Source organism: Vipera berus (genome assembly GCF_964194415.1).
Source record: "Vipera berus genome assembly, chromosome: 1".
In the NCBI taxonomy this organism is placed as follows: Eukaryota; Metazoa; Chordata; class Lepidosauria; order Squamata; family Viperidae; genus Vipera; species Vipera berus.
The window spans coordinates 72435261-72460576 of record NC_138202.1 but is presented as its reverse complement, the minus strand read 5'-3'; the positions used below and the strand labels follow the sequence as shown (position 1 = coordinate 72460576).

The window sequence follows — 25316 nt, the reverse complement described above, 5'->3', positions numbered from 1 at the left end:
GTACACAATAATTTCTTCAGTAGCTTTGCGTACAGCAGCTGGTGACACAGCAAGCAAAGAAAGGGATAATAAATTGTGAAGTGTTGCAGTACTGAACTAACCTGATCTTTGAACTCCAGTGAGTGCTCCAGCTGCACATTAATGCCCAGAGCTACCAAGGGAAAAGGAAACTTAAAGGCATCTTTCTGGTTTCAATAACTTTAATGTGGAAGGACCACATGCTCTTTTTCTCCAGCTACAAAATGTTGCAAATTACAATTTCACCACACCATAAATTAGCTCAAAGGAAAATCAGATGTCCTATGAAACTAGCACACATACATTGTGCAATCAATGCACACTGTAGCAAAGCCCTTGGGTGGAGATCTTTTCCAGGCTAGGCCCAGGACCAGCTGGTATTCCAGCTTATCTGAAAATAGTATCCCTCATTTGGAATCCATTTTCAAACCTATTACAAAAAAGGGAATCTTTCCTTAAAGAGGTAGTCAGATGCACTCATAGCCTGTGGACAAACACAACTACAATATATTAGTCATTGTGTCCCTCTAGCTCAGGGGTGTCAAACTGCCGGCCCATGGGCCGGTTTCATCATACCGAAGCCGTGTCCCGCTCCATTGCCGGCATTGCAAAAAGAGTCGCGATACGTTGCAACACGTCACGTAACATGGCGAGTTTGACACCCGTGCTCTAACGCCCAAGGGAACACTGCAACAGTCTCATTGATCCCTTAATAGCACAAACTGTGTGAAAGAGGTTGCAGTATTGTCTGTCAGGACCAAATGTTTTACAGAACAAATAGTTCTTCTTTTGCTAACATTTTTGAGATTACACATCACTCACCTTGCCAAAACATAACATTTATTTCTAGGTATTCTAGTGCAGGGCTTTTCAACCTTTTCACCCATTGTACCACTTTTAGGATATGGCAACATCCGAGTACCACCAGTCGCCTAGCAAGGTGTCAAAAACTTGATGACCAAAAAAAAAGAAAGGAAAAAAGTAATGAAGTACAGGTAGTCCTCGACTTACAACAGTTTGCTTAGTGACTGTTCGAAGTTACAATGGCACTGAAAAAAGCACCCCCCAAGCCACAGCTCAGCAAGACACCTGCCTGCCCGCCCGGTGGCGCTCTTCCTCCTGTCCGAGGTTTTCATTGTTGTGAGCATTTCTGTTGAGGATTGGCAGCGGGGTGGGGTGGGGTGGGTGTTTGGTTTTTATTCCCCTCCCTCTGCTGGGTGGTTGCAGCAGCTTTTGGTCACTTCACATGACCCTGGGACACTGTGACTGTCATAAATATGAATCAGTTGCCCAGCATCTGAATGTAAATCATAAGAACCTGGAGATGTTGCAACATTCCAGCTGATCGGCGCTTCTTCTGGGCTCAGCAGACATGTCGGGATCAGTGCTGAGCTCCAGCTGGAGCCTGGCGTTGATCCTGGCGCTTCCGCTGAGCCCTGACAGCCCCGAAGAAGCGCTGATCCTGGCGCTTCCACTGAGCCCTGACAGCCCTGCAGCTCCAGCCATCTCTTGCTCAGGCTTGTGCGGTGCTGTCACCGGTTCAGCTCATTCCCCTCCCCCGCTACCACTTTTCTAGGATGGTTGCGTACCACCTGCCAGGTGCCAATGTACCACAGGTGGTATCCGTACCACTGGTTGAAAAGCCCTTTTCTAGTGGATTTGCTGCTAGCTGAAAAACCACATCCAAAGGATACTCCTAAATCACCCAGAGTCACTTTGGATAATGATATGGGCAGGATATAGATTTAATAAACAGACATTCAGACAAGTTTTTCTACGGAGAGGTATGGGATCTCCTTTGGCCCAGTGTTATTCAACATGTGAATAAAGAATCTGGAAGAAAGTAACAAATTCACAGATGGTGTTAAACTCAGGAAATTGGGAAATACTTAGGATAAAATCACAAATCACAACGGCCTAAAGACGATTTTGACATTGGGTCGCATTTAGTAGGAGTGATTTAGGGCTGCTGCAACGATGACGGCCTACTTCTGATTTAGAAAAAATCAAATGTACATCTGAAAGACTGGGGAGACCTGGCTTGGTTTTAACGCATGTGAAAGGAGTCTAAGTGGGCTACCAACTGAAAGTGAGCAAGCCTGGTATACAACGTGTTTAAGAGGACCGTGCGTTGTCGGGCTATATCCAGATCAGAGAAGCCAGAGGTCCATTATTCTTTTCATCGCCTAGACTGCGCTTGGAAGGACTCTGCCTACCTTGGGCAATGAAGATTGGACAGCTATCACAATCTAAGAGGACCTGGAAAGCAAGGCCTAAGGTAAGAGGAATGATTGATGACCTGACCATGTTTAGCTTGCAAAAAAGGCAATTATGAGGAATTAGGATAGCAGTTTAAGGCTAGGTGTGCAAGAGGAGGTGGGCCTGTTTTCTTTTGAAACGAGAGGCCTAAAGAGTTGAAATTAAATGAATGGAGATTCAGGCTCAATATTAAGAATTCCCTAATGGTATGAGCTATAAAACAGAGATATACAATAATAGATGCCCTCTATCTGTATGGATATTTCCTCATTTCCCTTAATTAAGATTCAAGCATGTCCTGGTGGCTTCATTTCTCTGCCCCATGTAGAGTACTCCAAATGGGAGCTCATGAGGGCACAACCTCTCAGTTCAGAAGCGGTCACAATCAGTACGCAATCTGAAGTTGTTTTCATAGTTTTAATTGGTATAGAGAGCATCCTCACGTTGGATTCAAAACATCCTTCCTACCTTGAAAGCAAACCGTTTTCAAGTTTGCAATCATAATTTCATCAGAATATGATTATTTCATGATCAATATGTATACTGCTTATAAAATAACGTAAGGAAAAAATATGATTTTGTCCCATTGGGATTAAAATCTAAAGATATTACAAAAGCATTCTCTGACATGGAGGTAATTAGTTCCATGAACTGGATGTCACTGAATTCATAGTACCATTTTTTTTCTTATGCGGGGGAGTTTTTATTCCAACATTCTTGTATTATTTATTTATTTATTTGGTTTATATACTGCCCTATTCCCAAAGGACTCAGGGCGGTTTACAAGGCAAAATTTAAAAACAATCCAATATAAAATTAAAATAAATTAAATTAAGTCTAGCCACAAAAATTAAATCACAATTTAAAAACATTAAACCCCTCAGTCCAGACCAGATAGCTCAAAGAGCCAGGTTTTTAGGTCCCGGCGAAATGAACGAAGGTCGGGGGCAGTCCGGAGTTCCGTTGGCAGTTGATTCCATAGGGCAGGCGCGCCCACAGAGAACGCCCTCCCCCTGTGGATCGCCCGTCGTCAATCCTTGACCGGTGGTACCCTGAGGAGGCCCTCCCTGTGGGAGCGCACAGGACGATGGGAAATTGACGCTGGCAGCAGGTGCTCCCTTAAATAATCCGGGCCCATGCCATTTAGGGCTTTATAGGTCATCACCAGCACCTTGAATTTCACCCGGAGGGCAACTGGAAGCCAATGCAGCTCGCGGAGAAGAGGTGTTACATGGGAGTATCGGGAGACTCCCATCACAACTCGCGCAGCCGCATTCTGCACCAGCTGAAGCCTCCGAGTGGTCCTCAGGGGCAGCCCCATGTAGAGAGCATTGCAGTAGTCTAGCCGGGAGGTCACGAGCGCATGAGTGACTGTGCGTAGGGCATCTCGGTCCAGATAGGGCCGTAACTGGTGCACCAGGCGAACCTGAGCAAAAGCCCCCCTGGCCACGGCTCCTATATGATCTTCCAAACTGAGCCGTGAATCCAGGAAGACACCCAAGTTGCGGGCCCTATCAATGGGGGGGTAACACCTCACCCCCCATAGTTAACGATGGAAAAGACTGGTTAGTCTGAGATGCCGGTATTAGCCAGTACAGATGATCAGGATCACGTAACAGCTGACTTACACAAATCTAATTTGATGCAAATGTCTCCATAATCCGTATCAAAAATTTTCAAGATACATAACAAACTAATATATGTGGGTGAATATTATGAAATGAGTTTGTATTATAAGCTGCATTTCCACAAGGCAAGGCTTTTTCACGCTACCTTGTGAATAGATATTTATGTTGTAATTTTTAGTATTGTTTCTCTCTTAACTGAACTGCAGGGTTTTTTTTGTGGGGGGGGGGGGGAAGAATTAGTCCAATTCCAATTTATGCAAAGTTATATAAGTACCTATATGGAGCAGTTAGATAACTTGGACAGAGTCTGTAATTACTTTAACCAGGTTATAATAAAAATTCAAAGCCTGAAAGGACAAATGTGTAACTAAAATTATGTTTAAAACGTAACTAATCTGCTCAAAGCATCTACCTTTGCTCCTCTGGTGTGTGTGTTTTTTTTAGAGGTTAGAGTAATTTCTCCTTTCTTTGGTCTATTAGCCACTAGACTGCTAAACTTTGATATTCTTTGTCATACGATGGTTATTCTGTTCTTGGTTTGAATATCTTGGTTTGAATATCAAATCAGTCTAATTTACCATTATAGTGGAGTAGTCCACACTTATGAGTCTGCTGTTTGTAATTCTTTTTATACTTAAAAATGACAACTTAAAAAAGCGCCAAATATTTTAACTCCAATTGTTCTTGAAAACTTCTTAGCAACAGGACCCAAACCATTCTTCCTCAGCAAACAACTATTTAAGTGCTTATCACATTCACAAAAAGAGTTTTATCCCAAAAGTTTTATTTATAGCCAGTTTCCAAGCTTCTATTGTGTTATTCTCTTGAAAGCCTAACACAGAGGTCCCCAACCTTTTGGGCACCAGGAACCGGTTAGATGGCAAGAGGTTTTTCCGCAGACTGGAGGGGGTGTGGTTTTGTGTGCTGCCTGCATTCCACGGATGAGGCTTTGCGCGACCCGGTTGTTAAACGCTTTTTATATATGAAAATTATCAGTTTACAACATAAAGCATATGATATATGCAGTACAATGCGAGAAAATTGCAGACCCCCACACTGAAGAAACAAAACAACCACTTAATGAATGCATGGCACAACTAAGAGGACAAACTTATCAGGAAAGATTCAGGAATCCATCTGCATCTAAAACAGGGGTGTCAAACTCAATTTCATTGAGGGCCGCATCAGCATTGAAGTTGCCCTCAAGGGGCCGGGCGGGTATGACCAGGGTGGGCGTGGCCTACTGGGTGGGCGTGGCTAGAGTGCTTATGGCCTAGTGGGTGGGCCTGGCCAGCTCTACATCGTTCGCATCAAGGGTGCCTATGGGGGCCTGGGCAGGAGTGGGACAGATCTGAGGGTCTCTGACGGAAGGAGGGTCTCTGGGCCAGGGCCAAGGCAGTGGGGGCCGTTCCCTCACTGTTTCCAGGATGGCTTTGCGGGCCGCATGAAACCACTTTGCGGGCCGGATCCGGCCCCCGGGACCTTGTGTTTGACATGTCTGATCTAAAAGACAAAAGGCCACTCTTTTGAAAACAGCAATTTTCAAGGTTGACTCAGCCTTCCATCCTTCCGAGGTAGGTAAAATGAGGACCCAGATTGTTGGGGGCAATTAAGCTGACTTTGTAATAATGCCGCTTGGGAGGTGTGTGAAAGCCCTAATAAGCAGGCATATACATAGAATGAAGGCTACTGCTAAGCTTGTAAGCCGCCCTGAGTCTTCGGAGAAGGGCGGGAAGCTTGTAAGCCGCCCTGAGTCTTCGGAGAAGGGCGGGATATAAATGGAATTAAAATGAAATGAAATGAAATATAAATGGAATAAAAAAAAATTCACATTCTGGACAGAGAGGACCACTGGTCTGAAATAGGGGTCAAAGAATGTTAAAATTGAACAGCCCTCTCTCAACAGAGGAGGAGGGATATGATACCACCTATCTCTTGTTTATTGCATACTCCCAAGAAGATTCCTCACCCATTTGCACTCCATTCAGGTGGACTCTCAGAGAACTAATGGCCAGATGACTGCAAAGATTATGAATCCTTCCATTCTCCACTAGGTCAGTTAGAACTAAAGAAGCTTTTTTGATGAGAAGGGAAATGTTTTGAAAACTCCCCCAAGAAACTTCAGTTGTCTTTTGGGGGAAAAAAGTGCCTTTGGGACCATCGTGATCTGGATGAACATAAACATAAAGCATATATAAATACATCAGTCAGAATTATATCTTATACTACGGTATAAAAATGGATTTCCAACTCAAGAGGTTTTTTTTTGGTAGATTTGAGGCTGTAACCTGCAGTTCCCTTGTCTAACTGTGAAACTAGTCAATCCAAAGGCATGCTTTTGATTCTAATTAAATTAGAAAAGCTACCTGGCACCTTTCCCTAGCAGAGTTGTGAAACTGATTATAGAGAAACTTGTCATTTACAGCCCCTACTATAAGTATGGCTTGCAAGCTTCTTTCATTAAGGGTAACAGCCAGAGTATTAGAACGGATTGAAAAAATACTGATTAACAAAAGTTCGGCGAGGAAGGGTGGTATAAAGCAGCGCGGAGTCCCGAGAGTCCCCCAATTTCCCCCTCGACGCTGCCTCCGATCCCGACTACTGAAAAATAAGGCCTGGTTGAGGTGGGAAACCGACGCAGCCCTAACGGCCCCTTGCACTCAACAACCCATAAGGCGAATCCACCTGGCCCCGCGCAGAGAGGCACAGCCTTCCGGCCCTTCTCCGCCTGCAGTTCCAGGTTTTGGGGTTTCCCCCCCCCCCCCAGACCCGGAAAGGTCCGTGGCGCTTTGGCATCCTTCTCCCCCATCCCGCGCAGCTGCGGTTGCTGGAAAGGACGCGGAGCGGTCGAGAGAAGCATCGGAGAAGGGCGGCCAAACAGCCTCCTTGCAGCCCTGGACAGGGGTAGGCAACCTCGGCTCTTTTATGACTCATGGACTTCAACTCCCAGAATTCCTGAGCCAGCTATGCTGGCTCAGGAATTCTGGGAGTTGAAGTCCATGAGTCATAAAAGAGCCGAGGTTGCCTACCCCTGGCCCTGGGAAAAAGGGGTCGCAGACCAGCGGGGCGAAAGATAAGAAAATCTTTATTGTCATATTTTTTTTTTACTGAGGGCACCCTGGCACACAATAAAAATTAAATTCTGTTACCTGCTCTCAAAAGCGTACCCATACACAGACATGCTATATACATACTTTTTTTATATACCTACACTAATTACTTATAAATATTAATCACAGGGAAGGAGAACGAGAGGCTCAGCGCGAACGGGAGCCTTCCGTTTCGGGCTTGTTTGTTCAATTGATGCCGAAAGCAGCCCATCTCACCCTACGTGATTTTTTCTGGAGGGGGGGGGCGACTCCGGCGGACGCCCAGGCAGAAGGCTGCAGCGCCAGACGCTCACCGAGATTAACCCCCCACCCCAGGACAGGTAAAAGACACAATTGTGCCAAAAAAAAGGAGTTACAGAAAAAGTGTTTTGAACGAATGGATTACGCGCTTTCCTCCAGTTTATCTCCCGTCCCCCACTGGGACTACCAGTTTATGAGCTGCAAGAATCCGGACAGCCGCTGCTTTGTTCCCATTCTTGTCCGTTGTAGCCCTGATTTCAGGTACCCTTTAACCTTGTCCCTTACGTAACATGGCCGTCGCTTGTTCTGGGCTTTCCTATCTGCACTCTTTTTCTGCCGGTATGTTTTTTTTTTCCAAAGTGCAAAACAACAACCTGCGAAAAGCCTCACTACCCTCCTTTGCAGGGGGAGAAGGAAGGGGGGGGGGAAGAAAGAAAAATAGATTATTGCGCATGCGCCCAACTACCTCGAAGCATTGGGCTTTTTTTCCTGTCTCAATCCCCCCCCCACCACTGACCTATTTTTTTTCCGCTTTCCACCTATCATTGAACTACAAGTATGTCACGTGCTTCTGCGGTCACGTGGGACGAGGTTCCATTTTGTGGCGTAGTTAACGCTCGACCTGCCCAGTCGAGGGGAGGACGTCGTCGGAGACGGTCGCTAGTCCGTCTTTTGTCGGTTGACACCTTCATTTAAAATTAAAAAAAAAACAAAACAAAACCCGAGAACAGACGATCGTAAGTGCCTGTCTATTCCAATTTAATGGGCGATCTAGGAAGAGCAGCTTGGGGAGAGAGACGTTTGCATTTGATAAGTATGGTTGAGTGGGAGAGAAGCTTAAACTTAGTTTAAACCGTGAGCGTGTGTGAGTGATTACATTTTCTCTTAACAAAAAAAGCCAGGAGACGGCGTGGAATGTTGGGGTGCGGCCGCGCCGCCATTTCGTGCGAGTAATGAAAAAAGGTCTCGGATTGATGGGCGGTCGTGTGCAAGGCGCATGCGCAGGTCCCCGTAACTTCGTGTTGGCTGCTTAGGCTGCCTCGGAGAAAGGCGACACCGAGGTGGCGTTTTCCAATTGGACGAAGGGAAGCGGAACTCGGCGGCGGGTTGGAGCGAGCGGTGGGCGGGGCTTGGGGACCTGGCGTGGCTTCTGCCTTTCCTGATGTCAGACTGCGGCAGCGGAGCGGGCGGAGGAGGAGGAGGAGGGACTGCGGCAATGAATCGAGCGGGCGGTGCCAGCAGCTGCTGATCCTTTTGGGCGGCGGCCATCTTTTTTTTTTTTTAGGGTTGAATTTTTTCGTTGTTTTTTCCCCTTTTAACTTGTTTCTTCTTCTACAGCTGCACTAAAGCGGTACCATGAGCGGTTGTCGTGTATTCATCGGAAGGTTGAATCCAGCCGCCAGAGAGAAGGATGTAGAGAGATTTTTTAAAGGATATGGACGCATCAGAGACATTGATTTGAAGAGAGGGTTTGGATTTGTGGTAAGCAGTAAAAAGATGCTTGTACAAGCAGCACCTGATAGCGATGAAATTGATTACTTCCTATGGGGAAAAAGGGCCTAAGGTAGTTTTGGGCAGCCATTTCAGACCCATTGGTCTTTTTAAGTATATAAGAATTATCTTTGCAGTGGCAATACACTTAGTAATATGTAGAACTGATAGTAAATTTTTTTTTAAAAAAACTTACAATGCAGTTCTTAATTTTTCTCACTTCGGGATTTGGAAATAAATTCAATGGACCAAAACATGCTGCCTGTTCTGTGCCTTTTAAGAAACTTGAAACAGTAACCAGAGATAACATTCAGTAAATTGCTGATGCATTATTTTATTTAACAGGAGTTTGAAGATCCCAGGGATGCTGATGATGCAGTCTATGAATTGGATGGAAAAGAGCTCTGCAGTGAAAGGTAACATTTCATAACCCTTTGATTGCATTTGGATGCTTTGTATATGTTTTATTGTATGCTTGACAATAGCAGTCAGTGCTAAAAAAACAATCTTTGCAAATATATTTGGCTCCAGTATGTTCAGATAGGCCTACGTGGTCTGAAACTGGAATAATTCATTTCCTCATATTACTGTCACATAGGATGTGACATTGTGGTGGACTGTTGTGTTATAACTAGGTATATTATTTTGCTTTCTAGAGTTACAATTGAACATGCTAGAGCCCGCTCTAGAGGTGGAAGAGGCAGAGGGCGTTATTCTGATCGTTTTAGCAGCCGCCGTCCACGAAATGACAGAAGGTAAATATGCAGAGTACATAGCTGATGCTCAATTTTAACTTTGTAGGTATAATTAATGAATTAACATTTTGTTTTTGCTAGAAATGCACCACCTGTAAGAACAGAAAATCGTCTCATTGTAGAAAATTTGTCTTCCCGAGTCAGCTGGCAGGTTTGTTAAACATGATTATCTTAGACTTCGTTTAATGGGTATGTAATATGTAATTTTTTTTATTAAGACGTAATTTTTATCTTAAATTTAAAACATTTATCAAAGTTATTAATTAATGTTTAAATGCATTGTTCAAAAGTAGTTTAATAGTATTTTAATGTAATTTTACCTTGTTTTAAAAATCCATTTTAACCACTTTAAAAATCCATTTTATTTGCCAGCCTATCTGTGTCGTTGGCCTTATGACGAGGAGTGCCTGTGGGTTATCCTAATCGTTCTGTCTTGGTCACTCTTGGTTGGGCCTGGTTGACTTTTCCAGTCAGCTCCTCCAGTGTATCAGTTGGCCACCTCTAGATCTGTGTTTGCCGGTCTAGACGTAATCGATGCACTTCCTTAAAGTGCCGGGTTGCAGCGATCCCCGAAAGTTAACGAGATCTGATTCCTAAGTTGAGAACTGTACCTCCTGTAACGCTTCGAAATAAGAGATCGTGATCGAGCGAGTTGAAAGATACGCATTAGGTGGTCCTTGGAATCCTGATCGCAGTAAAGTGATCCTTGGTGTAACTTCACAAGAGTAGAGAATGTCTGGATCCGTCAGTAGTCTGCTAATAGGGAGGGCTGTGCGATTAAAGGCTTCCATCGACTGGGTAGTTCTCTTCAAATGGTTGGCGAAGAGCCAGTCGGGCATGTACCGTGGTGGTATCTTCGATCGCTTAATGCAGTTTGCAGCTTGGCTAGCCTAGGGAAATGTTAATAAAGGTAAAGTAAACTATATTTTTAATGACATATGGGGCACAAAATAACTGGTTTTTGTTTTGTAAATGTTCTGTTTAGTTGTAAGACATTTCAGAATGCTTTCATACAATAAACTGTCTTGCATTCAGTTGTGTAAAATGTATAGACAAATAACTTACAATTTGAGCATTTTGCTTAAAGTAATATGCTGTTTTCATTTATTTCGTGCCCTGTTATATTCTATCAAATACAAGTGCGGCATCTGCTGCTTTTTAATTGTTAACATCTTTTTTTGCAGTAATAATTTTTATTATTGATAAGCATTTGTCTACCTCCTTTATCTAACGTAATTAATCTTGTGATAGGATCTCAAAGACTTCATGAGACAAGCTGGGGAAGTAACATTTGCGGATGCACACAGGCCCAAACTAAATGAAGGGTAAATATCTTAGAGCAGTCATACTATATTACAAAAGATAATCTGGAGGAAGGAATCTCCAAAGTAGATTTTTTTTAGAAGTTTTAAGTGTTGATAGTTTAATATATAAGCTGTATTTTTTTTAAATTAGGGTGGTTGAGTTTGCCTCTTATAGTGATCTAAAGAATGCCATTGAAAAACTTTCTGGCAAGGAAATCAATGGAAGGAAAATCAAACTAATTGAGGGCAGCAAAAGACACAGGTAAGAACTCAGCTAAGATACTTGCATATGTATATATATATCCACAGTTGTAGTCAGTGTAAACCTAACCTAACATGGATATTTACCTTTCTTAGTAGGTCCAGAAGCAGGTCTCGCTCACGTAGCAGGAGCTCTTCAAGATCACGTAGCCGTTCTCGGTCCAGAAGCCGCAAGTCTTACACCAGATCCAGGAGCAGGAGCCGTAGCAAATCACGATCAGTTAGTCGATCTCCTGCCCCTGAAAAGAGTCAGAAACGTGCTTCCTCCAGTAGATCAAAATCTCCTGCTTCTGTGGATCGCCAGAGATCACGCTCAAGGTCAAGATCTGTAGATAGTGGCAACTGAATTGTGCAGATTGCCTTGGAACTTTTAAATCATACTTGCTAATAAGTTGTGGTAAGTATGTGACTTTGGGAAAGGGACTGAACCAGGGGAGAAGAGGGTTGTAACAACTTTGTAAATGTGGACCATCAGAAAAGTTACTGAACTAATTGTATTCTCTTTTTGATAATTTTTTCTTGCTCACTTCATTAAATCAGAAGTGCATAGCTTTATGTATATTGCTAGAGTTCTTTGAAGAAACTAATTTTTTGTATTTAAAACTTAATTCTGAACATTTTCTCAGTATACTCTAGTAATTAAAATTTGGGATGTTAAATGTTTTAAATTGGTTAATTGAGCTTTACACCAGCTGTAAATAAAGCTTTATTTCAGGTTTTGGGAATAATTCCCAAGTATTAGTTTGCTGCCTTGGCCATATTTCCAAACATACTGGTCAGAACTCACAATAAAACTATTTAAAAAAATCTTGTGTTTTTTCTTTTTAAAGCTGTGGGAGAGCGCTGCATTTTACATGAGCTTACACTTAGATGTTACCTTATCTTTCAGAAATAGGGTTATAAAGCATAAGAGACAAAGCTATGGAGGTCCTTAGCTTACTAGACATGGTATAGTAACGTAAAAACTATTTTCCAAATGTTCCTTTCCTGTGGTGATATATTTCGCAGCATATTCTACTGTAATGCATTCTACAATTTCTACTTACAGTTGATACTTTGCAGTAGAATACAGTAGTGCTTTGCAGGTAATAAAAGGTTTTCGTGAAGTAATGGTATAAAATAGTGAACCATATACATGTAACTGAGATGTTGTCTTGGCTTACTGCAGCCAGCCTTGAAATGAAGATAAGCAGACTAGGTAATTTACTGTTATTTTAGTGTAACTATATTTACATGGAGTACTTGCAAACAACAATAGAACTGTTAAAACAGCCGATTTACAGGACTTAACTAGGATAAAAGTTGTTTTAAGTAGTTTTAAGTGCTCTGTTGTGAAATGAAGATAAAATAGATTATTTCAAGTGACTCAGTTGTGCGAGTAGTGATTACACCAACATTTTAATGTGGCAGAGTTGGCTATGGCAGTAGTTTGCCTGGCTTCTGTTTAATGTGCTTTATGAATATACCTCCAGTCAGAAATACAGCACTTGTGCCAAACTTTTTCAACATTGATATTCATGTAATAAAGTAATTGGCCAAGCATGTACTAAATGCAAATATTTTTACTGGTGAAAAGGAGTGTGAATACCATGACCATATTCTATCTTCCAAACTAGTTTTCCATATCAGAAGAGACACCGTGATCATCAAAGAACCCTTAATGCGAAGCTCACTTTTTTCTAAAGGATATGTTGTATATTTATGAGGCCTGCATTTTATCTTTTATGGTAAAACTAAAGAATTAAATGCAATTTGCATACTTTTAAGGAATTAATACGCTGCTATTAAATCCATTGCAAGGCATGTGCAATCAAAAATAGTTCGTACAGAGTTTCTTACCTCTTGGGTTGGAGGCCCTGAGTGCAAAAGTGATACTGCTATTGGTTCAATCGAGTGATTCAGCAATTCTATGGACCAAGTTTTTCACATTTTCTGATTTTTTTATACAGCTTTCAGAGTATGCTCTGGTTAGTGAAATTTGATGGTGTCTAGTCATTTCTACCTTTCCCAGCAAATTTTGATTGCATGACATGAGATGGGTGAAGGTGGATTTTTTTGATTTTTGCCTTCAGGCAAGCAGTGTCAGGACTCCTTCAAAATCATATTTTGGGGGCTCTGCCATTCTGATGGTAGAGGGAAGTTTGATTCTATTGGGAGGGGGCCCCCAGGGATGTATTCACTTTGTTCTCACTACCTTTGATGTATCACTGGGTGTGAAGAGGGGGAGGAATGTACCAGGAGCCCTTGTAAAAGGAAGACATTTTACAATGGTTTTTTTTCCCCATTTTGCCATCCGTTATTCTGGTTCCCATATCCTCTGTTCTGCTGTTCTTGGGAGTACCAGCTGAGGCAGGACCTTACATTGTATGTCTGGGTTTTGCATGCTCCAGTAATAGTCAAGAAAAGGCAAAGCATTTCTAAAATGGCAAGCTGTTAAAAACAATGTACTTAAAACAGCTTAATAGGTATCTTACAACTTTCCTCCAAATAAATTTTTCACTGGCATTTTTATACAATTTTGCCAACAATCAGCACATGTTCAGAAGTTAAGTTTTTAATAGTGATTTTCAGTGACTGCCTTATCGGTATTTTTATTTGGGCTGGCTGTTTCAGTGGTTTATTGTAGATTTTTATAAGAATGTGCGGTGGCTTAGGACGCTGAGCTTGTCGATCAGAAGGTCAGCAGTTTGACGGGTCGAATCCCGAGTGCCGCGTGAGCGCCTGTTACTTGTCCCAGCTTCTGCCAACCTAGTTCGAAAGCACATAAAAATGCAAGTAGAAAAATAGGGACCACTATGGTGGGAAGGTAACAGCGTTCCGTGCGCCTTTGGCATCTAGTCATGCTGGCCACATGACCACGGAGACGTCCTCGGACAAGTGCTGGCTCTTCGGCTTTGAAACAGAGATGAGCACCGGCCCTAGAGTCGGAAACGACTAGCACGCATGTGCGGTGGAACCTTTACCTAACAGTAAATGGAGCAATATGAGCTTGCAAATATTAGAAAAAGGAAGTACAGGGTTCTATGCATACTTAGTAGTTAATACAAGGAAGCATAAAGAGGGCAGCTGCTGCTTGTATTCGTTATTAACTATGGTGTTAAGATGCAAATGGAAGATGGCAGCGAGGAAAAAAAAAAGGCCAACTGCAGGTTCCATAACAGTTGGGCTCACTCAGCTTCTGTAATTTGTAAGACGTTTTAGTGCATTATCCCAGCCAATTGCAATGTGTCCGGTGAACCACTCCGTTCGCCTGTTGCGAGTGTTTTGGGAACACTTAATGCTTTGGTATTCACCTGATATTTATGATCCGGGCTGCCTGCATGTTCTCTGCTTAGATAAAAAAGTCAGGTACGGTCACGAGCCTAATATATTAGGGTGGATGCTGAAGTATCTTATCATGTATAAGAAAATTAGAACGGGAACCAGCTGTGGAGGATTCGGTAGGATTACAAATTACGCAGGGCAAACATGGCTGGGCAGTCCCGGAAAATCAAATCAAGTGAGGTACTTGAAGAGAAGTTAGGCCAGGGGTAGGCAACCTCGGCTCTTTTATGACTCATGGACTTCAACTCCCAGAATTCCTGAGTCAGCATAGCTGACTCAGGAATTCTGGGAGTTGAAGTCCATGAGTCATAAAAGAGCCGAAGTTGCCTACCTGTGAGTTAGGCAATATCCTTCCGTCTGCTGAGTAAAAGTACAGTATTTGCGACAACTTTTAAGGGTAACGTCGGAGCCGCGCAAATTCAAATGGCTCCTAGAAAGCAAAAAAGAGCGCTGGCGTTTCGGTGTCTGCTGCCATCTAGTGGTCGACTGGTTATTTGCTACCCAAATCTAAACGACTCCATTTTCACAGGACGGGAAACCGAATTCTCTTTTCTAAAGATCGGGGACTCCTCTTGCTCTCTGTATACGCCTCTGCTACGGATGGCATAAGAGGCTGTGTCATGTGAATAGCGAGGAAAAAAAGGCCATCGAGGTGAACGAGAAACCACTTCTCACGCTAAAGGACGAGGTTGTCACTTGTACGCTTTTGATCTATCTCGCCCCGCCTTTTGCGGCTCTTGTTTTGGAGAAACGGGGTGGGGTCATTTTTGTGTCGGCGCAGCCCAGTCCCTTGAAGCTTTTTCCTTCCATACCTTAAAGACATCTAACCTTTTTGTGGATATATAAATGAGAAATATAGGAGCCTCATGTTGTTGCATCAGATGGCCTAATAAAGTTTAAGTGGCAGGTTTATTCAGTTCTTGGTTTGATAAACAGCAAGCAGTAGTTTACTCCTGGCAATAACATTCTAGAAATTGAAGTCCACATGTTGAAAAAGTAGAAAAATACTGGTTTAGGGCAATTTAATATAAGGTAAGTCATTTTTCTTGGCAAAAATATAGAAGTGATTTGTCACTTGTCTTTTATGGATTTTCAGTCTTGTCAGTATTTTGAAATTTCTTAATAGATGTTGATTAAAACCGTGCCCTTTAAAGCTATAGTCGAAATGGATTTTGTTGAGAAGCTTTGAAATTCCTATACCGTATTTTTTTAAAAAAGGAACAAAACATACAAAAATAGCTACAAAGTTGGTATAAACAAAGGAAAAACAGATCTGAAATAAGCAGGATTGTATCATTTGTGCTAGTATTAAGAAACTGTTCTTTCATCACGGCACAATAGGGTAACCTACTTAGTGCTAAGTTGTCCATCCGATTGTCTAAAACTGGTCTCCACATACTTTATGATCTGTAGAATGAAAACATACAAAGAAGCAGAGGTGTTTAGTGTATGAGGACATGTGTGTTTCCCAATAATAATATTGACCTAACATTTGATGCAGGACTGGCAGAGTTCAGCAAAACACAGACATATGATTAACATTGACCAACTGGGTGACTCACTTTCTTCAGCATTCATTGTTAAGACAGAAGGAATTTGTTAAGTTGTAGAAGAACCACGTTTATTGGAATAATCATCGGGTGCCTGCTTTAGAAGAAAGAGGGTCCCTGAACAACAGAAAAGCAAAGTTTTTCACAGAAGCTGAGGGCTAAAGGTGGTAAATCCTAGGGATCTGATTGGCTGGCCAATTTGGGAAAGCTAGCTAGGTCTTTCATTTGTATGTACTTGGAAGGAGTTCTGTTGTTAGGCAAAATGCTCCTTTCAGGAGGGTAGCAGAGCTGGGGAAGCCCTTCAGAGATGGAAAATTGAGGTTTTCAGTTAAGAAAATGGAAGGTTGGGATTTCTCTAGGTTGCAGTTTCTCTATAAAGGTTGCCCTTGGGCTATGCTGGGAGTCGGTGAAGAAGCTTCTATTTTCTGGTCTAGAGGGGATTGCAGGGAGCTTCCTCAGGGACTGAGAAGGGATTAGTTTGGATCTGATGGCAAAGAGTTTAACCTTGTTCATATCCAAAAGATGGTGTGAGAGTGTGTGTGTGTGTGGGGGGGGGAAGAAATGGGTATATTATACATTTTCTTTGTTAGGTTTATTTATTCCCACTACAAGATGGTCTACTACAGTGTTTTTGAGCCTCAGCAGTTTTAAGATGACCTTGAACGCAAATGATTTTGCTTTTATGTCATTAAAGCAATACAACAAGCTCACCACAGATTTTAAAGGAAACTATGATACATGGTTTTAGTTCTTCTGTTTCCTACTTTTCTGGATCAAGTTACGGAGTAGAAGCAAAAACCAAAACAATAAAAGCAGTTTTGGAACAATATCGGGCCAATGTAGACAGAAATTATAATGGAACACACCAGGGAGTAAGGGCACCTCAGTTCTATTGCTTAACCACAAAATCACATGTGTGTGTGTGTGTGTGTGTGTGTATGAGAGAGAGAGAGATTCAATTGAGAAAAAGCAGGTTCCAAATTGTTAAGCAACTTGAGTTGTCAAAATAAACCAAAGTTAAAGTAAACTACCACCTCTCAGTTCTCAGCCCCTACAGCTGTGTTCTTATCAGAAAATTGTCCTACAGATGTGAGCAAATGTTTATTTTACTTATGTCAGACGCTTCACATCAGGTTAGTGTTAAAGCCAGCAGCAGACCCATTTATTTTTCCCATTCCTTAAATTAGACTCAGTGCCATGCCTAACACTGTTCAGTTCTGTGTGATGTTTTCACTGGCGGAATTTATCAGACAGCCTGTGTTCTAATGGCTATATAAACTGAAAAAAGTTCTTGTTATTTGATTTCTTTCATACTTTATTATAGCATATGAGATTCAGAGATGGGAAATAAGAGAGACACAGCATCTTGAGGGTGAAGACCGTCTTCAGAAAGAGAAAGCAGAGCTGTGTCTTTGGGCATTCAGACTTAAGATTGTTGGCAGCATCTATCTTGGAAATGGTTATATCAGCATCACTTTATATTGGGTAGCATTTCAGTGCCTAAACATTTGGCGTACAATTGTTTTTCAGAAATTACCAGTCTGTTCTCATAGCTACAACTTACATGTGCAAGTTGTTTCTTTCATCAAGATAGGTTAAAAAGAGGAGCAAAGCTTTTGTCTTAACCATGTTAAGATTATAGAGAAGTTTATGATGCCTTGTAAGAGCTAAATCTTGGTATAAGGAGATGGTGGGAGATTGCATGTTGGAGACAATTCGCTCAGGAGTCACTAAAGAAAAGATGACAAGGAAAAGGGACGAAACAAAAATGATAATAATGCAGCTGTTGTTTTAGAGGGAAAAATTTCCCTGGGGCAGGGGTTATGTTATGATCACCAGTCATGTTTGTTATTTCCTTAACCATGTTTTCCAAGTAAGTCACATCTGGCTGGGCTTGTCTTAAGCTAGACCAAGCTGTGTGATGGCTGAACACTATTTAAATGCAGTAACTCTGGAAGGTGTACAACGATTACAATAACATATAACCCGTGATGTCCTGGCTAAAGCAACAGGTACACACACAACTCAACAGAGTTCACCCAAACTCCTGGCCGAACCCAAATGCTGGTGGAAATGGAGCTTTATGAAAGGCTAACAGGGTTAGATCATAGATTCAACCACAAAATAAGCTCAGTTGTGGAAAGATTTGGATTGGGTTAAAAGATACATGCGCACCGAGAAAGCTTTACTTGTGCAATAATTGCAGAAACCACTCAGTTTGAGACAATATAAAAAGATATGCTAAATTGCCCCAGTGCTCACATATTTTTACAGTGGCAGCAGCTGGCTGACAACCTGAAAACTGAGCGGGATTAACCTAGCTAGTTGGTCCTTCAGGGGGAAACATCAGGAACTCTCACGGTCATTGATTAGAGTTGGAAATTCATATCATAGGATATACATATGAATATAGTAGAATATAGCAAATTATTTCCATATTGTTCAAGTAGTTCATTTCTTTGAAGGTCCCAGGAATTAAGGTCAACCCAAAGAGGATTTTGCTTTACTTCACACAGACAACAAACATAGGATGCCTCCTTAATGACTTCAGGAAATATTGGTAATGCAAATTTCAACTGCCTTCAGAGCTGAAGAAGCTTCTTGGATGAGAAGCGAAATGTCTTCAAAGAAAAACAAGGAAGTCTAATTGCCTCATGAAAAAGCATCTTTGGGACAACTATGAGCTGGATGACTAAGAATCTCCATTGACATGCAAATGTCTACAGTTTTCTCCTAAAAAAAGATAAAGAAAAATTACATGGTTGCTCTCCATCTAAGCTTTTTCTGAGTGATATTTTTTCACTTACTAGATCTTTGCTTCCCCCTTTAGGTCAGGGGTGTCAAACTGCCGGCCCATGGGCCAGACACGTCATGACAAAACTGTGCCCACCCCATTCATTCCTGGCGATGGGGAAAAAGCTCCGATATTTCGTGCGACGTCACATGACGTGTGAGTTTGACATGTCTGCTTTAAAGGATCTTGATGCATGACTACACTAAATAAAATAAATTCTGGTTATTTGGCTACATAGTTCTTCATTCATTTCAATCCACTTGGATGCTTTTGAATGCTGAGAAACAAATGTCTTGACAACAATGGACAGCTGTCTCCTCTTGACTTGCTGTGGAAATTGACACCTTTTGTAATAATACTTATGTCTTCCAAATGTGAATAGTATCTTACCTATTTGTTTGACAAATCTGTTTTGTAGAAGGGCATCCATTGCAAATCATGGATCAAAACGATTAGCTCAGATTAGTTTTTGTCAGATTCATTTCAGCTGCTGAACTGAATGTCAGTGTTCAAGGGCTGGACCTCAACAGCCACCAGATGGCAGTGCAGGATTATGTTTCTTGATTTTCAAGCACTTGGAAGTTAGATATTCTTGCTTGTCCTTTGGCCAACCAAATGTTTCATGGTTGCACTGCCATTTGAACCAGGGAGTTTCTGCTTCATAACTCATACTCCTGGATATCACAAAGGGTATGAATAATTTGCCAAAATGATTATTTTAACTAAAAATGTTTGTAGTTTTTAACCAGACTGCAATATTTTTAGTATGCCAATGATAATTGTCACTCATGCCTTGGTCACTACTGCAGTGTGCTTTGCATGGGATTGCCCTTGTATCTGACCAAAAGCTACAACTGGTCAAGATGGTCAGTGCCCTTGGTTTGCCCATATTGCATTTCTGCTCCATTGGTGCTCTGTTTTGCTCCAGGTCATTTCAAGACACTGGTTATCACCTTTAAACCCCTCCATGGCATCAGACCAGGCTATTGGTGGGACTGCTTCTCCCTGATGATATCTGCCTGTCCTACCAGATCAAATAAAAATAATAATAATAAATCAGTTTTGGTCACCACATTACAAAAAAGTAGAAACAAGGTTAATGGCAAAGCACATCCACCAATCAAAAAAGAGGGATTTTCAACAACAAACTCATGGAACAGGTGATTGATACTATTGTGGTATGCAATACATGTTCCATGTATGTGCTTATGCCCAAAGAACACCCAAATTATACATGCATTAAATGTAAACTATGTGAATACTAGAGGAAAAAGGGATCTAGAGGCAACTCTAGCCAAACTCCAATCTATGCAAGAAAGCTATACCCAAACCAAAACAAATAATGAACCAATAATTCCCAGAGGATCTGACCCTACTGATAAACCCTTGGAGGAAGACAAATGGAGGTATGTCACACATAGAAGGAAACACAATAATCAAAGAAAGAAGCAGCATATATCTAACAAACCCCTAGTGCCCAATCTAATCCAACCAGAAGCAGCCCCATTAAAACTGAGCAATTGATTTCTCCTCCTAGATGGAAATACACAGACCCACAACCTCCTCTTCAAAGAAAACCTGCAGACACCTAGCAAAGAAATAACACCAAATATCTCTTTAAAAGTTACATCAACAAACACACCTGAGATAAGCAGAAAATCACCTCAGACTGCACCCCTCCAAAAAGGAAGACGAGTGTTGGTGATAGGAGATTCTATCCTCAAAGGAACAGTCAGCCATCTGCAGACCAGACATACAATCCAGGGAGGTATGTTGTCTCCCTGGAGCAAAAATCAAAGACATGGCTGAGAATCTAATCAAAATAATTAGGCCCACAGATTAGTACCCTTTCCTACTCCTTCACATTGGGACAAATGACACAACAAAGAACCTGAGCACAATATGGAAAGTCTATAATCAACTAGGCAATAAAGTTAAGGAGCTAGGAGCACAAGTAGTGTTCTCATCAGTACTCCCAACAAAAGGCCAACACTCATTGAGAGAAAAAAGAATTTTAGAAATAAACCACTTGCTAAAGGGTTGGCGTCGCCAAGAAAACTGGTTTACGCGAAGGACTCCTGGCAAGAGATGGGCTGCACCTCATGAAAACAGGGAAAAATTACTCAGAAAAAGACTGGCCCAACTCATTAGAAGGGCTTTAAGCTAAAATTGAGGGGGAACGGTGACCAATCTTTAGAATCCTTAGAACACAAAACCAATCATAAATCTCAAGAAAACAAATCAAACAATGAGGTAGGGAGTGATGAGAAAAAAATAAAAACTCAAATAACAACTGGGAGATCCAGGAAACATACCTACAGACAGGCATAAAAGTCTTGAATGTTTATATACTAATGCTCAAAGCTTGGGGAACAAACAGGATGAACTAGAAGCAATAGTACACGAAGTCAGGTATGACATAGTTGTCATTACAGAAACCTGATGGGGCGAAACCCATGACTGGAATGTACTGATGGATGGATACAAATTGTTCAAAAGAAACATATCTACAAAAAGAGGAGGGGGAATTACACTATATGTAAGAGAATACTACATACTGTATCTACAGAAATGCACATGGTCAGAGATAAAATCCCTCCAGAATGTACGTACATGGGTCAATATAAAAGAGAAAAAAAGTGACATTACCATAGGTGTATATTACAGGCCACCCAACCAATCAGAAGAAATAGATGAACTCTTTGCCAACCAGTTAACAAATGTATGTAGGAAGCATACCACAGTAGTAATGGAAGACTTAAACTACCCTGATATCGGCTGGGAGACAAACTCTTCAGCGAGCGGGAGATCAAACAGATTCCTAACCAATCTAGCTGACAACTTTGTCATCCAAAAGGTAGAGGAGGAAACTAGAAGTAAAGCTATACTGGACCTAATACTTATTAATAAAGAAGAAGTGATGGAGTTGAAGTTGCTGGAACCTTGGGTGAAAGTGACCACGTCATACTGGAATTTAACATAATGCAAACACAAGCAATAGAAAATAATTCAACCTGTGTCTTAAACTTCAAAAGAGCTGATTTTAACAAACTCAGAGAGAACCTAGGAAACATTCCACGGATGAAAATCCTAAAGGGGAAAACAACTCAAGAAGCGTCGGAAACTCTGTGCAGCCATGCTGGTTTCTTCTTGAATTTTCTTATTTTTCTTTTTCAGTGGTATTGTGCTGGACTGGCCTTTTATGATAGTATTTTTCAAAGACCTCTCTGACAAACTGAAAGAAAAAAAGACAAGTACAAAAAATGGAAAGAAGGACACATAACTAAGGCTGATTATCAGCAGACAGTCAGAACATGCAAAGATGAAGTCAGGGAAGCAAAGGCTCAGAATGAACAAAGACTTGCAACAGAAATCAAGGATAAGAAAAAGGGTTTCTTTCAACATATAAATAACAAGGGATAAAAGTCAAGGAAACTGTAGGTCCACTAAAGAGACAGGTTGGCAAGGAAGTAACAGATAATAGGGAGAAAGCAGTGCTGCTTAACTTATTCTTTGCATCAGTCTTCACCCAAAAAGGAATTACAGCCCAACATACAAAAAAAACCAACCTACTGCAAAAGACAGACTAGAAACAAAAATTAAAATAAGCAAGAAAATAATAAGAGAGCTCCTATCCAACCTTGATGAATATAAATCACCATGACCCAACAGATTACATCCCAGAGTTCTGAAGGAGCTGGCAGATGTTATCTCAGAACCATTGTACCATATCTTTCAAAAATCCTGGAGCACCGGAGAAGTACCTGAGGATTGGAAAAAGGCTGATGTGGTTCCCATCTGCAAGAAAGGAAAAAAACAACAACAACCAAACCCAGGACAATACAGACCAATCAGTCTAACATCAATACCTGGGAAGATCCTGGAAAAGATAATCAAAGAATAGATCTGCGAACAACTAGAAGCAAAGTTTTAACTGGTAGCCAGCACAGGTTTGTTAAGAACAGATTGTGCCAAACCAATCTTATTTCATTCTTCAATAAAGTGACTAAATTAGTGGACCAGCAAAATGCTGTGGACATAGTATACTTAGATTTCAGAAAGGCATTTGACAAAGTAGACTACAATCTACTGCTTGGTAAGCTAGAAGTGGAATAGATAACATCACCACCAGATGGATTTGTAGCTGCCTGACAAAACGTACTCAATGAGTATTCCTCAATAGTACTACATCCACATGGATAGAAGTAAGCAGTGGGGTACCACAAGGCTCCATCTTATGCCCAGTACTCTTCAATATCTTTATTAATGACTTAGATGAAGGAATACAAGGGGAACTCATCAAATTTGCAGATGACACTAAACTGGCAGGAATAGCCAACACCCCAGAAGAAAAGCTCAGGATCCAAAAAGATCTTGACAAAGTTGAACAATGGGCCCTATCCAACAAAATGGGTTTTAATATGGAGAAAAGCAAAGTATTACATTTAAGTCAGGAAAAACCAAAGTTATAAGTACAGATTAGGTGAGACCTGGCTTAAAAACAGTAACCTTGGAGTCCTAGTGGACGATCACTTGACTATGAGCCAGCAGTGTGCAGCAGCAACCAAAAAAAGCTAATACAATCCTGGGTTTTATAAACAGAGGCATAGAATCAAGATCACGCAAAGTATTAGTACTGCTTTATAAAACCCTAGTAAGACCACACCTGGAATATTGCAACCAATATTGGTCACCATACTACAAAACAGATGTTGAGACCTTGGGAAAAAATCAGAGAAGAGCAACTAAGATGATCAAAGGCCTGGAGACTAAAACATACGAAGAACAGCTGCAGGACTTGGGTTTGGCTAGTCTAAAGAAAAGAAGAAATAGGGGTGACATGATAGCAGTATTCCAGTATTTGAGGGGCTGCCACAAAGAAGAGGGGGTCAAATTATTCTCCAAAGCACCAGAGGCAAGACAAGAAACAATGGTTGGAAACTGATCAAAGAGAGAAGCAACCTGGAATTACGGAGAAACTTCCTAACAGTGAAGCCAACTAACCAGTTGAACAGCTTACCTTTAGAAATCATGGGCGCTCCATCGCTGGAGATTTTTAAACAGAGACTGGATAGTCACTTGTCTGAGATGGTATAAGTTCTCCTGCTTGAGCAGGGGGCTGGACTAGAAGACTTCCAAAGTTCCTTCCAGATTCTATTCTATTCTATTCTATTCTATTCTATTCTATTCTATTCTATTCTATTCTATTCTATTCTATTCTATTCTATTCTATTCTATTCTATTCTATTCTATTCTACAGTATTCTATTCTATTCTATTCTATTCTATTCTATTCTATTCTATTCTATTCTATTCTATTCTATTCTATTCTATTCTATTCTATTCTATTCTATTCTATTCTACAGTATTCTATTCTATTCTATTCTATTCTACTCTACTCTACTCTACTCTACTCTACTCTACTCTACTCTACTGTTGAGACTTTGGAAAAAGTGCAGAGAAGAGCAACCAAGATGATTAAAGGCCTGGAGACTAAAACACATGAAGAATGGTTGCAGGATTTGGGTTTGGCTAGTCTAGAGAAAAGAAGGATTTGGGGGAACATGATAGCAGTATTCCAGTATTTAAGAGGTTGCCACAAAGAGGAGTGGGTCAACTTACTTTCCAAAGCACCAGAAGGCAAGACAAGGAACAATGGACGGAAACTACTCAAGGAGAGAAGCAACCTGGAATTAAGGAGAAACTTCCTAACAGTGAGGACAACCAATCAGCGGAACAGCTTGCCATCAGAAGTTGTAAGTGCTTCATCACTGGAGGCTTTTAAGAGGTGACTGGGCAGCCACCTGTCTGAAAATCTATAGGGTCTCCCGTTTGAACAAGGTCCTTCCAGCTCTATTGTGATTGATTGAAATTTATTTATTTATTTATTTATTTATTAAATTTTTAAATACAGTGGGTACACTACAGTTTTTTTTTCTTTTAAATGTTCCCATCTTTTTCTTGGATGCCCCTGACCCCTAGACTACAGCATCCTTCCTCTTGAGATCCACCCCCTTAACTTCCCCAGCCTTTACCCCAAATACTAGGGATAGGGAAAAATTGAAACTGAAACATAGTGCTTTTGGTTGCAGCAAGGTTGTGGCACTAGGATTCTTTATTTCTGTTTTCGTTTCGTTTCGTTTTTGTTTAGCTTTTATCTTTTTAAGTGCTGCTTGGTTTATATAATCTTTGTGAGCAGCCCGGAGTTGTGATTCTAGGATGAGAGACCACACAAGTATTATTTATAAATAAATAAATATAAGCAAGCAAGCAAGCAAACACACACATTTCTCCCTAATTTCATTCCCAGACACATATTTAAGTCATGGGAAGTGAGCAAATTTAATGAGACCAGAGATTGAAGATGGCTAACATAAGGATGCTGTTGAGCTGGGTTCTAGTTCTGCTGATTACTTATATATCACCACAGCGACAATATGGAAGGAATTTGCCATAGCCTTGAAGTGTTAGTATCACTTTATACTTCATGGGTAAGAACACGCTTGGAATGCTGCATCCAGTTTTGGTCAGTATAAAAGGACCCCTGAAAGAGTGCAGAAAAAAACAGAAAGAGTGCAGAAAA

General features: G+C 41.2%; 2 protein-coding genes across 6 annotated transcripts in view; both read left to right on the top strand.

Annotated features, from left to right (window-relative positions):
* Nucleotides 1–7832: 7832 nt before the first annotated feature.
* Nucleotides 7833–11804, top strand: SRSF5 (serine and arginine rich splicing factor 5). Of its 5 annotated transcripts, none has more exons than XM_081344045.1 (9): nt 7843–7992; nt 8154–8316; nt 8594–8737; nt 9092–9162; nt 9403–9501; nt 9583–9652; nt 10753–10826; nt 10957–11067; nt 11163–11804. In XM_081344045.1, exons 3-9 carry the CDS (start codon nt 8612–8614, stop codon nt 11410–11412), a joined length of 801 nt encoding a protein of 266 aa, XP_081200171.1. In that variant the 5' UTR covers nt 7843–7992; nt 8154–8316; nt 8594–8611; the 3' UTR covers nt 11413–11804. The 5 variants fall into 5 exon arrangements, with proteins under 5 accessions (XP_081200172.1, XP_081200171.1, XP_081200170.1 ...); XM_081344044.1 differs by having other exon boundaries at nt 8154–8374; XM_081344043.1 differs by lacking the exon at nt 8154–8316 and having other exon boundaries at nt 7844–7992.
* Nucleotides 11805–14534: 2730 nt separating this feature from the next.
* The window catches only part of SMOC1 (SPARC related modular calcium binding 1), a gene marked incomplete at its 5' end in the record, with an annotated part of 98681 nt that continues 87899 nt past the window's right edge, over nt 14535–25316 (top strand). Inside the window, one exon of the mRNA XM_081327128.1 lies at nt 14535–14570. Within this exon, the coding sequence (XP_081183254.1) occupies nt 14535–14570 (36 nt within the window). The remainder of the gene's footprint in view (nt 14571–25316) is intronic.